Source organism: Schistocerca piceifrons, chromosome 1 (assembly GCF_021461385.2).
Source record: "Schistocerca piceifrons isolate TAMUIC-IGC-003096 chromosome 1, iqSchPice1.1, whole genome shotgun sequence".
Lineage (NCBI taxonomy): Eukaryota > Metazoa > Arthropoda > Insecta > Orthoptera > Acrididae > Schistocerca > Schistocerca piceifrons.
Genome location: NC_060138.1, coordinates 304,143,222 through 304,156,269, shown reverse-complemented (window position 1 = coordinate 304,156,269; position 13,048 = coordinate 304,143,222). Strand labels below are relative to the sequence as shown.

At 44.0% G+C, this 13,048-nt stretch overlaps 1 protein-coding gene across 1 annotated transcript in view; it reads left to right on the top strand.

The window, feature by feature from the left end:
• The first annotated feature begins 5,886 nt into the window (after nt 1-5,886).
• Nucleotides 5,887-13,048, top strand: part of LOC124714029 (transcriptional repressor scratch 2-like) — a 32,676-nt gene continuing 25,514 nt past the window's right edge. The window contains exon 1 of the mRNA XM_047242991.1: nt 5,887-6,208. Within this exon, the coding sequence (XP_047098947.1) occupies nt 5,887-6,208 (322 nt within the window). The remainder of the gene's footprint in view (nt 6,209-13,048) is intronic.

Genomic DNA, 13,048 nt, shown 5'->3' with positions numbered 1-13,048 from the left:
CATTGTGATTTGTATAAAACCCATTTGTCGGGACAGCGGAATCACCCTTTACATATATGGCTAAGGAAGGCGTACATCGGTATTTACGTCATTTCCATACTAATAATTAGCCATTACAAATGGTAGGTTTTAGGTTGGTTAGTAAATCCCAAGACATGTAGCACGAGCTGCAGGTCAGGTGTTGAAGCGTGTATAGTCAACTACATGCCTGTTTCGGAAGGTATTTTCTATTTTGTTTTTGTATTGCGTAGCTGGAGTCACTCCATACAGTTAACACTTGTCATATATTTCATGCGACGCCAAGTGTCAGCTCAGAATATCGGATTACTTCCCATTATTTATTTTTAAATCTGAATTTTACGTGCCTATTCGACAGAACGTGCCACAGATTAGTCCAGTCCGATATTCGTTTTATAGACATGAATTAACACAGACAATAAAACAAGAATAACAAACAGCAGTCCAGCAGCTACTCAGTAGCGCCGCGGGGTTGGAGGTAGCACTCATCCCAGGGAGGGGGGGGGGGGGGGAAGGGGGGAGGGGGAAGGGAGAAGGGGGGATCGGGGGCGGGGGATAGTGCTGTCATTATTGGACTACTAGTTATTCTTCGAGTTTTACTGTTTCTGTTAATATATGTCGATAAAATAAATATTGCACTAGACTAATCTGTGGACGTTCTATGAAATGCTCGGTAGAATTCCACTGTAAAAATTGTTTTGTTAATAACATAAACAAACGAACGGTTTCCCTCGACACTGGCCATCGCGTGAAGAACGTGATGAACAGTATTTCTTTGGACTGACTCGAGCTACACAATACAAAAACTAAATTGACACACCAGAGAAAACGCGCCTGACGACTCTTAGGACACACATCTTGCATATATGATGCTTAATACAATATGAATTGGATCACGTCGGTGCCCAATACATCGCCTTAGGAAAACCTCGTATAAACTGCAATTCGGCAACATCTAGTGTCTCATGCCTTGTTTCTGGCCCCTGCAAACTTCAGTGATCTAATACAGAACCTGCGTATGTAACCATTCTGAAATGATTGTTGTGCCGTGTTGTGTTGTGGCGCACATTAATAAATCTTTTTGATGAGTGACGAAGCGGTTTCTGGCCAGATACACTTTCCACTCCTCGGAGTATGGTTGGTGGAAGTCCTTTAAGGAGTAGAGCAAGAAAATCATGAATATTGTAATGTCGCTCTATGTTGCGATAAGGGGAGCAAAAATAGAGTGTTACTCCACACTCTCCTTCAGTCGATGGGATGAACAGTGACGTACACCATAGCAAGCTTCAGCTCTGTGAGAAGAACTTACAACTTTTGCAAAGACAATGGTGGGAAATCACTAGAAACTAATGTTCAAATGTATGTGAATTCCTAAGGGACCAAACCGCTTAGGTCGTCGGTCCCTAGACTTCCACACTACTTAAACTAACTTAAACTAACTTATGCTATGATCAACAAACACACTCATACCCGAGGAAGGGCTCTAACCTCCGGCGCACCAGAAACACCCGGCAAAAGAGGTAAATTTCAATTCTATTTCTTCAATTCGAGAGTGTTTTGAGTTATTCTTTTACTATGTCTAAATTACTTTAAAGTGATAATTTTGATTGTGTTTGTGTAAAATGGGCGCTATTGACAGTAGGCATACTTCTGTTTCCCTTAGAAGGAGCCTTTTTTGAACCGCATATGCGGTTGTATAGGCTAGTGTCCCAGTGTTATATCGCGCGGCTTTCGTTTACAAAAAAAAAAAAAAAAAAAAAAAAAAAAAATCCTGTCATTCACTGAACGAGTAAACTACGAACGACAACAGCGATCATTGCCACAAGTTGAGTTTTACTACTGTCTATTTTTAATTTCGAATTGTAGCACCAAGCATCATTGGTTAAAAACGAAATTAACAGTTTCGATCTCACGAATCCTGTAAACTTTTTTTAAGCACGTGTCTCACTCTTTTCTTTCGTACAAGAGCAACTCTTTGCAGTTGACGGCTGGTACAATGGCCTATAGATGACATTGTCAATGCGGAGCAGAAATTGACAAGTGAGTGCGTGTTGCGACGTGACACTAGTCACCTTGTCCGCTATAGTTCGCGAACGCTCAACTGCGTGCAGGACCCACAGGATATCAGTATGTCAATGAAAAAGTACGCACTAAAGGGGTTAACTTTGTCGTGTGCTATCGAGAGCAGTTGATACCTATAAAACTCATCGGAAGTATTCGTTCTGTCAATAAAATCCAGACGCTTTTCGCCTTTTACTTTAAGACATCTTCATATGCATGTAGGATTATATAGTTTTGTTATGCGATATTTGTAAATTATAAATCAGTTCACGTCTTGTTTATTTCCGTAAATAAGTGATTACTTACAGTTATTCGCGTTTTTGGTTCTGCGTTTCCTCACTATACTTTACTTGTGAAACATTAGCACGATTTCATGGTACGAAATTTCTTCTTCACAATTTTCACATTCTTTGCTCTAATTGCCGTGGAGCACTATTAGTCTTTTGTCACTAGTTGTAGACATGTTGCTGAAAATTTTGATTTAAAGTCGCAACTGCTGTGTCTTCACTTTATGTCTCTTCTTGTCTCTTTTCTTTACGTACATGTATCCAACCTAACGAGCTACCTGCCCAAAAATAACGTATTTTCGAGTCTGTTCTCTCTCTCTCTCTCTCTCTCTCTCTCTCTCTCTCTCTCTCTCTCTCTGTACCCCTCTGTGTGTGTGTATATGTGTGTGTGTGTGTGTGTGTGTGTGTGTGTACGAGAGAGAGAAAGAGTGTGTATATGTATGGATTTCTGTGCTTGCTGTGGATGATGCACGCCCAAACAAATTTGTTCGTCAGAAATAGTTACTCGCACCCCTCCAGAGATGGCTGCAGTTAGCCGTAAGACCTGCAGTGGCAGTTGCTGTTACGTACGCGCAGCGACCTGTCTTTCCCGTGGGGCTCGATCTATCACTGCGTGACGTAAACGCGGTTTGTTCCCCCATCACTGCCCCACACCCCTCGGCAGCCTATGTACTGGGAGTAGGTGGGCGGAATTCGCTTCTTCAGCTCCCTATGTACCTCTTCGGATTTGTTCCTCGTCTTGGGAGCCGTTTGTATGTGTCATGCTACTTATGTACAACCCGGGTTAGCAACTGGCTAGCTATATTCGCAGAGTCATGTTTTTACACGATGCAAGTATGCACATTAGTAAGCAGACTACAGCTACAGTGGCGTGTTAATGGAGGGTATGTTGTTACCTCCAGTCGTTTCCGCCTGTGTTGACAAAGCCAATTTTTCTGTTTTTAATTTCTTAGTCTTGCCTTAAACAACTTCTTATGGTTTGCCGATTCTGCACGTGAACTCACGAAACGTATCGGATTTTTTGCTGTCAGCAGATGTGGTCAGCATGAAAACCGGCGAGTTTACCTGTCTGGAATTCACTGCAACCAGTCAGTCAGAAAGTGCATCGACGTGGACTGGTCCTCAGGCAAGAGGTCTGAGTTAAGGACACCTTTTAATTTTCTGGTATTTCTCGCCATTTTCGAGACTTATTTTTCATGCCACTTGAAACTCCACATATTGGCTGAGAAATATGGAAAATGATATAATCAAATGGTTCAAATTGCTCTGAGCACTCTGGGACTTAACTGCTGAGGTCATCAGTCCCCTAAAACTTAGATCTACTTAAACCTAGCTAACCTAAAGGCATCACACACATCCATGCCCGAGGTACGATACGAACCTGCGACCGTAGCGGTCGCGCGGTTCCAGACTGAAGCGCCTAGAACCGCTCGGTCACTCCGGCCGGTATGATATAATCAAAAACGTAAATAGTTTCAGTCAAATCTACTTTGGACGAAAGAGAGAGAGATCTTGCGCAGTCCACCCACCAAGGATCCGTGCATGGTGGAGCGCTTCGTTGAGATGTTCGGCTACCTGCGTTGTGGAAGTTGCAAACAACCAAGAGCATTTCTGAGCCCCGAGGAAGATCCATAAGAGGTCAAACTACATGTATCTCAGGAGTTGTCCGATGCAAGTTGGCAGCTTGGTACGTTCAGTAGCACACACGTGTGATAGGAGTAACATGCAAGCTTGAGGAATTAGAGTTAAAGCGGACTCAATAATAGTCAGGTCCACGTGGCAAAAGGTGCTGTGTACGAAGCTGGTTTTCGTTACTTCAGAATTTGCCCATCGCCATACTGACTGGCCCCCAAACACTGGTTAGTTATTCGTTTTGTGCAGCAGAAACAAATTAAATATCAACTAAATATTCGTACTTCGACACGAGGACTTCCAGGAACATTTAATTCTGATTGCAAGGGTCTATAGCTCTTGATCCATAGGTACTTCATTTTGTGCCTTCAGTAGGTGTTTGTTTCATCCTGCAAGACGGCGTTGTTGACCTCACTGAGGCCATATAGGACACTGACATCCTTTGCAGCAACAGTGCGCTAAATGTTATAGCCATAACAGTTTCCCAGTCAGAATGTTACAGAAAATGTCTGAGAAACTCTAGGAAAGATCGCAGTCCCCTTCTTTTTCTCCTGTAGCTGAAAGGAGCTGTAGAACAGAAATTGCACTTGCCGTGTTCGCCTCGTCAGTGGGAAAATTTAATGTTAGATTACCGATTTACAAAAACTGTTCACAAAGTGCCCACTGCATCAGATATTTTTGTATTACAATGTAGCCAAATTACAAAGCAATATTATCATTGTAATCACAGTCTTTCCTGACGTGACTGTTGACTTCTTTACTGATATTTGTCACTGTTTGCATGACTCTCTTCTCAAAGTGCTCATCTAGATTGGCGACCTTAAAATCTTAGCAAGAACAATAATGATGGATGTATACCACTGCCAGAGGTATCAGATCTATTTTCTCTTATCAGATTCGAATCGGTCGTTTGAGTACCAGGGATCCTTACCTAAAATTAATACATTTACACTTCTCTGTTATTCTTGAAAGTTTCTAACATCATCACGGAATCTCTTGTAATATGCCATCTAGCGCAAGAACACCAGAGGCAGAGAGTGCTATAAGTGTTAATAACGATGTGCAACACTGACATTCGTATGTAACACAGATGCATTTAATACAAATTTCTTAAATTATAATGAAATGAACACCCTTAGCTGCTTACAGGCGTTGACATACGTCAACGGCGACAGATGAAAATTTGTGCCCCGATCGGGACTCGAACCCGGGATCTTCTGCTTACATGGCAGACGCTCTATCCATCTGAGCCACCGACGACACAGAGGTCAGCGCGACTGCAGGGATTTATCTCTGGCACGCCTCTCGCGACACCCACACTCTCAACGTATTGTCCCGCACTACATTCGTAGTGCCCCCGCCCATTATACTCATTACTCGCGGCGCATTGCCGATTCCCGGAAGAGTTCGGGCACTGTTTGTGCATTCGCACAGAAGAAGAATATGTCCGAAAGAACAGATACCATCTTAGTATATATATAGAAATTTCTTCACCTCTCTAATCCTGACCATTATCAACGCTGTAGTATGATATCCTTTACAAGATAAGTGAACGAAGACGTTACAAATGTTTGTTCCCACATTTTAGTTTTAATTGCGATCCTGAAATAAATACTACGCTCTATAACAGAGTATTTCCATGTTCTTTGCTCAGTGAGCAGGAGGTAGCGCAATTGCCTGTAGATAAGGCACGACGCCCTAAAAGCAGCGGACTGATGCGTCTTCCTTTTTCTTTTTCTCCTTGGTTTGGCCCAGCTCACTGTAGCCTCGCAGGAGGCAGCAGGAGACACTGCGGCATTTAGTGCCGGCAATCTCTGGGATCGTGCAAGGAGAAGCACTAAATCTGAGAGCTAAACAAGAAGGAAGGAGAGAGGAAGAAGGGAAAAAAATGCACGCATGGAGGCGAGTGGAACGGCGCGACAGCGGAAGGGCCGCCCGCGTTGGCAGCGAGCAGCGCGGCACGGCACAGCGCGAGATGAATCTGGCCCCGAGCGCCGGCCATAAATCCCGGCAGCGACGACTGCCGCCGCCGCCCGACCAGGCCGGGCCGGGCCTCCTGAATAATTCCTGCGAGCACGCCTCCCTGCCGCCCCGTTACCAAAAATATTTTACTCTCATGAACGATCTGAGGAAACGCCGCGACGCGCTGCGCAGCACAGCGCACGAGCCGGGCACGTGGACGCGGACTTCAGCGGCCTTGCCTCCCGGACGTACGGCCGAAAGCAGGTCAACTCCGGGCTTGGCCGTATTTCATAAAAGGCGATTTTTGTCCAGAATCTGGATAGCTTTGGCTACGGCGACATGCAAACAAACAGTAAATCATTTTCCCGCTACATTACTCTTGGCTTCTGCAACTGGATACAAATGTGACTCGGAAGGGACGAATACTTAGTTTTGCGTAAGCTTTCTGTAAACACGGTCCTTGACGAAGTTACTGATTTTACTCAGAATAGTTTTAGTTATAATTCGTTGATATGTCCTTCTCTGAGAACACAAAAATCCAGAAACTGGAGAGAGAATGAGAGACCGAGAAAGGTTGGAGGTGGGGGTGAGTATAAAGCTGAAAAGAACGGGAAGAGAATAAAACCGAAAAAATAAAAAATTTCGTGTGACTAGGGCCTCCCGACGGGTAGACCGTTTGCCTGGTGCAAGTCTTTCGATTTGACGCCACTTCGGCGACTTGTGCGGCGGTGGGGATGAAATGATGATGATTAGGACAACACAACACCCAGTCCCTGAGCGGAGAAAATCTCCGACCCAGCTGGGAATCGAACCCGCTGTCGCGCTGACTACTCACCTACCGGGGGCGGACAGACCGAAAAAGATAAAGCGAGACTTGAGTTGGCGTTTATTACCCAGCCAAATTCATTTCGAGCGGCTTTTGTATTGCTTCTGTACGGCCGACATTCCTTCGGAAGTCAGTTTCATGGCAAAACGCCCAATTGTATGATCCCCTTAATCCTCAGTTTTGATCAGTACGTGACTCTTCCATGGATAAACCACACATAACGTACTGGCCCGAGGAGGGGTGATGGAGCGAGTGGATGGGAGGAGGAATTGCAGGAATCCTGCACCATCGCTCATGACCAGATCCTGGTGGAGGTGATTTACCGTCACCTTCTTCCGATGTGTTATGAAGTGTCAGTTGTTTACCTGTATTGTGTGGATGAATGTAAGGATTGCTTGTACAGTGTAACGTTGGACTTGTGTCGTTACGGATGAAAGGAAGGGAGAGAGTGGAACCCGGTGCTGGCACATAGCCAGTTCCTCTCGCGTAGCACCAAAGGGGCCGGCGAGCTTAACGCCCCCCAAGCGACGGACAGACCATCATCAACAGTGTCACATGCTCTCGCTTCAGGAGACACTGTGGATGGGTTTGGTACTTATACAGTGACATTGGCGCCAAGACCAGTGATCGGAAACCTTACACCACCACTTCTCCTCCTCTTCCCCGCCTAATGCTGCACCCGAGCCACTTACGCACAGGCGTGCGTTAGCGACCTCGGCTGCGGAGTCTTGTGAAGACTTAAATTCACTGGGTAATAATTAATATTGCATTTGCAGTTAACAAAAACTGCTCACAATATGGTCACTCGACTAGATGTTTTTATATTATAATCTCCTCTCTCCTCCTTCTCGCTACCATGCACAGTATTACTTACATACGTAGTACATTCTGAACTCTTTGATGATGTTGTGTAAAAACGACAAACATCTAGCTTCTGCCCATGTAAATCATTAACTTGGTGAAACAATAATTTACAGTTTATTCTCCAATGGGAACCAGATCCAAAGATTGGTTTCATCCATGTTACACGTTTTGAAGCATCTCTGATAAAGTGTCCTCTGCATAATGAATAATGTAAGTTAGAAATTTGAGTTATAAATGTACCGAATTCCGAAGTTTGTTGATGATTTTCTTTCAACGTTACAACTCATTCGTGAAGAGTATGTCTTAGTCTTCAGTGAGAGAAAGAAGTGTCCGGGTCCTATAGTGTAAAATGACGGAGCTGTGATCACAATAACAGCATTTCTTTCTATTCCTTCGCCTTTGTTACCGGGTTAACTTTTTTTTTTTTAATGGGATGATTTTGTTCTGTTATTTCAAGTTTGTGATCGAATGTCCTTCTTAATATCACAGTAGTCAAAATAACCTAAGACAGGAAATCCGAGTGGGCTACCTGTCTTTGGATTTTGTAGACTATATTCTATCGGATATCGTACGTAAACTGCCTGCATATCGTATTTTCTGAGACGAAATTCGTCCAAAGGAGAGTGGGAAACTGCCTAAAAACCAAAGTGAGGCTGGTCAGTGTACGAACCCACGGTCGTTAATCCACTGCGTGGTTTCTATCCCGGTCAGGCTAACTTTCTCGTCTGGAAAGCTAATGCGCTGTGGGTTTCGCTGCACTAGCAGATCTGTGAGCACAATAATACTTACTGTCTGCAATGAAGCTTCAACAATTCAATAAGTTATGTTGTTACCTCATATACAGTAATCAATTTCCAAATACTAGAGATACCGGGGAGAAATCTGGTTTTATTTGCTCCAATATTCATCTGTTGGTTCTCTTTGCAGTCCATGGAACTCTCAGAAGTTTCCTCCAACACCACAATTCGAAGGAGTCAATTCTTCGCCGTTCAGCCTTTCTGATGGTCCAGGTCTCACATCTATACATCACAACTGGAAAGACCATAGCCCTCACAATACGGATCTTTGTTGCTAGTGTTATATCTCTGGACCTTATAACCTTGTCAAGGTTTGACATCGCCTGTCTACCGAGCAACAGGCGTCTCCGGATTTCATGGCTGCAGTTGCCATCAGCAGAGATCTGGGAACCGAGATAACTGAATGTGGTCACTACCTCCATGGTTTCTCCTGCTATATCCCACGAATTGGTAGGTGTAGTTGCCATAATTTTCGTTTTCTTCACATTCAGCATAAGACCGGCCTTTTCACTTTCGTCTTTCACCTTCAGTAAGAGTGTTCTCAATTCTTCTTCACTTTCTGCCAACAGGATCGTATCATCCGCGTACCTGAGGTTGTTTACATTTATTCCAGCTATTTTAATTCCTGTTTCTCCTTCATCTAGCCTCGCATTCCTCATAACATGTTCTGCATACAGATTGAATAAGTACGGTGATAGTATGCAGCCTTGCCGGACCCCTTTCTGAATCTTTATCCATTTCGTTGTTCCATACATAGTTCTCACCATGGCTTCTTGGTCAAGGTATAAACTCCGTATCAGATGAATGAGGTGATCTGGTACACCCGTGTTTTTCAGTACGTTCCATAATTTGTTGTGATCGACGCAGTCAAAGGCTTTGGCGTAGTCAATAAAGCAGAGGTACACATCTTTCTGGAATTCTCTCGCTTTTTCCATAATCCACCGAATGTTATCAATTTGATCTCTAGTTCCTCTTCCTTTCCTAAATCCAGCTTGTTCTTCTGGTAGCTCTCGAGCTAGATATTGGCGAAGTCTATTTTGTAATATTTTCAACATAGCTTTGCTAGCATGTGAAATAAGTGCGATTGTTCGGTAATCTGAGCATTCTTTAGAACTTCTCTTCTTTGGAATGGGGATGAATACTGATCTTTTCCAGTCTTCTGGCCACTGCTGCGTGATCCATATTTTTTGACATATTGAGTGTGTAGGGAAGCAGCCTACTCACGCCATAGTAAATTCACATCAGTTTTTCCATTGTGTGCCAGCCAGTCCGCTGCAACTAGCTCTGACGTCATAAATGTTGCGCAATACTTTAAAAATCAAGCAAATAACCTAAAACATTTCTAGCATGCCAGGAGTAATACTAAATTAATGTGTGTTGAATATCAGTTCGATGAATTTAGCCCCCCGCCCCACAAGTGCAGCACTTTCACTGCATCCTTTCCAGTGACTTAAAACAATTCTGCTGACATTTCATCATGTCCACTAGTTGTGTTATCAGCCATATTTTCAAGGGCCCACTGGATTTCGCTCTCTAAAATATCTGGCTCTAGTTCTAAATTAACATTAACATCAACAGTAGGAGCCCTGTCATTATGCAGTTCTTTCTTGTATAGGTCTTCTACATACTCTGCCCATCTTTCCTTAACATCCTCTGCTTCACTCAGATCTTTCCCATTTCTACCTTTTATCATTCCAATTTTTGCCTGTAATTTTCCTTTAATTTCTCTAATTTTCTTATAAAGATCTCTTGTCCTCCCCATTCCGTTACTATCTTCAACTTCCTTGCACTGTTCATTAAAGAGTATATTTTTATCTCTTCTAGCTAATTTCTGAAAATCTTTATTTAATACATACATAGCTGATCTATCTCCCTTGATTTTTGCTTTCCTTCGTTCTTCTGCAACTTGCAGTGCCTCAACTGATAGCCATCTAGCCTTCTTACTGTTCCTTTTCTTGGGAATGTGTTTCTCTGCGGCCTCCTTGACAGTATTAGCTACTTCTGTCCACATCTCTTGCGAGCTTTTGTTCTCCAGCTGTAATACATTAAATCTGTTTTGTACCTCTACTGCGTAGTCGGAGGGTATAGAGTGAAGGTCATATCTGCAAGTTGGGATACTTTTTGCTACATTCTGAAGTTTCAGCCGAAATTTTGCAAGCAGGAGCTCATGATCTGATCCGCAGTCAGCCCCAGGTCTTGTTGTAGCTGACTGAACCGCGCTCTTCCACCTCTGATTACAAAGTATGTCATCAATTTGGTTCCGGTGTTGGCCATCTGGCGAAGTCCAGGTATATAGGCGTCGTTTTGGTAGTTGAAACAGTGTATTAGTAATTATCAATGAATTTTCTTGGCAGAATTCTAGGAGTCTCTGTCCAGCTTCATTTGTTGTACCAAGACCATATTTCCCTGTTATAACCTTCTACAGCTTGATTTCCCACTTTTGCATTCCAATCTCCAACTATGAAGACTATATCTTTTTTTGGTGTTGACAGTAGTAATTCTTGTAAATCTCCATAGAACTGGTCAATAATTTCCTTTTCAGCATCGGTTGTTGGTGCATAAACTTGAATTACTGTGATGTTGAGGGGCTGACCTTGAAGTCTGATGGACTTCATTCTATCATTTTTATATTTGCATCCCATTACAGCTTTTCTCACGTTATCACTAACTATGAAGGCTACTCCATTACTTCTGTTGTTATCGTGCCCAGAATAATACACCATATGGCCATCCGAAGCAAATTCTCCCATGCCAGTCCACCTCATATCACTTATTCCCAATATGTCGATGTTAATTTTCTCCATTTCTCTTTTCACTATGTCTAGTTTTCCTTGATAAATGGATCTAACATTCCATGTTCCTATGCAGTGCTTCTCTTTGCACCATCTTACTCTTCGTGAAGCTCCTGTCAACCTGGTTCGCCCCGGAAATCCGATCGGGGAACTTGAAACTCCGGAACATTTTGAGCTGAGCGAAGCCATGGGATTTTCTTGGGATAGTTCAGCGGTGGTTTCCCGTTGCCTTCCACTGTCCTCCAACTCCTATCTGCTCACCGACTCAGTTTCCCGCTGGGGTTGGTTACCCAACCTTCCGCTGAGTTGCTCGGCTTAACAGGGGCACCACGTGTAGTAGGTATGAAGTTGGAGAATTGAGATGACAGAGGCTGTGAGAACTCTCTTGCTGAGTTCTTGTAATCGCGTATCACCCCCATTTTATGCCAGAGTCTCATGATGTCTGCAGAGACGCCCCCCCCCCCAGGTCATTTCCTGGGCCCAGTGCACATACTACGTGACCAAAAGTATCCGGGCACCTGCCTGAAAATGACTTAGTTCGTGGCGCGCTCCATCAGTAACACTGTAACTTAATATGGTATTGGCCCACCCTTAGCCTTGATGACAGCTTCCATTCTCGCAGGTATACGTTCAGTAAGGTGCTGGAAGGTTTCTTGGGGAGTGGCAGCCCATTCTTCACGGAGTGTTGCAGTGAGGAGTGGTATCGATGTCGGTAGATGAAGACTGGCACGAAAATCGGCCTTCCAGAACATCCCAAATGTGTTCTATAGTATTCAGGTCAGGACTCTGTGCAGGCCAGTCCATTACAGAAATGTTATTTCGTGTAACCACTCTGCCACAGGCCGTGCATTATGAACAGCTGCTCGATTGTGTTGATATATGCAATCGCCATCCCCGAATTGCTCTACAACAGTGGGAAGCAATAAGGTGCTTAAAACATCACTGTAGGCCTGTGCTGTGATAGTGCCACACAAAACAAGGAGGGGTCCCCTCCACGAAATACACGACCATACCATAACACCATCGCCTCCGAGTTTTTCTGTTGGCACTACACACGCTGGCAGATGACGTTCAAGGGGCATTCGCCATACCCACACCCTGCCGTCGGATATCCACACTGTGTACCGTGATTCGTTACTCCACACAACGTTTCTCAACCGTTCAGTCGTCCAATATTTACACTCCTTACACCAAGTGAGGAGTCGTTTGGTATTTACTGGTGTTATGTGTGGCTTGTGAGCAGCCGCTCGACCATGAAATCCAAGTTTTCTCGCCTCCCGCCTAACTGTCATAGTACTTGCAATGGATCCTGATGGAGTTTGGAATTCTTGTGTGATGGTCTGGATAGATGACTGCCTATTACACGTTACGACCCTCTTCAATTGTCGGTGGTCTCTGTCAGTCCACAGAGGGTCAGCCTGTACGCTTTTGTACTGTACGTATTCCTTCACGTTTCCACTTCACGTTCGAAGTCCGTGAGTTCTGCGGAGTGCCCCATACTGCTCTCTCACGATGTCTAATGACTACTGCGGTCGCTGATATGGAGTACCTAGCCGTAGGTGGAAACACAATGCACGTAATATGAGAAACGTATATTGTTGGAGTCGTCCGGGTACTTTTGATCACATTGTGTAAGGAGTGACGCTTTTCTCATTCTGCAGTGAGCACAATGCCCGACATTAGTGTCCGAAATTTACGAGAACTATACGCATTGAGAATGTGATCACGTGACTTGAATGACTTTACCTAAGTGATAACGGTCGTGGAAGTTTTCTCTTACATAAATTTCTTACTTCACATGGAAGTAGT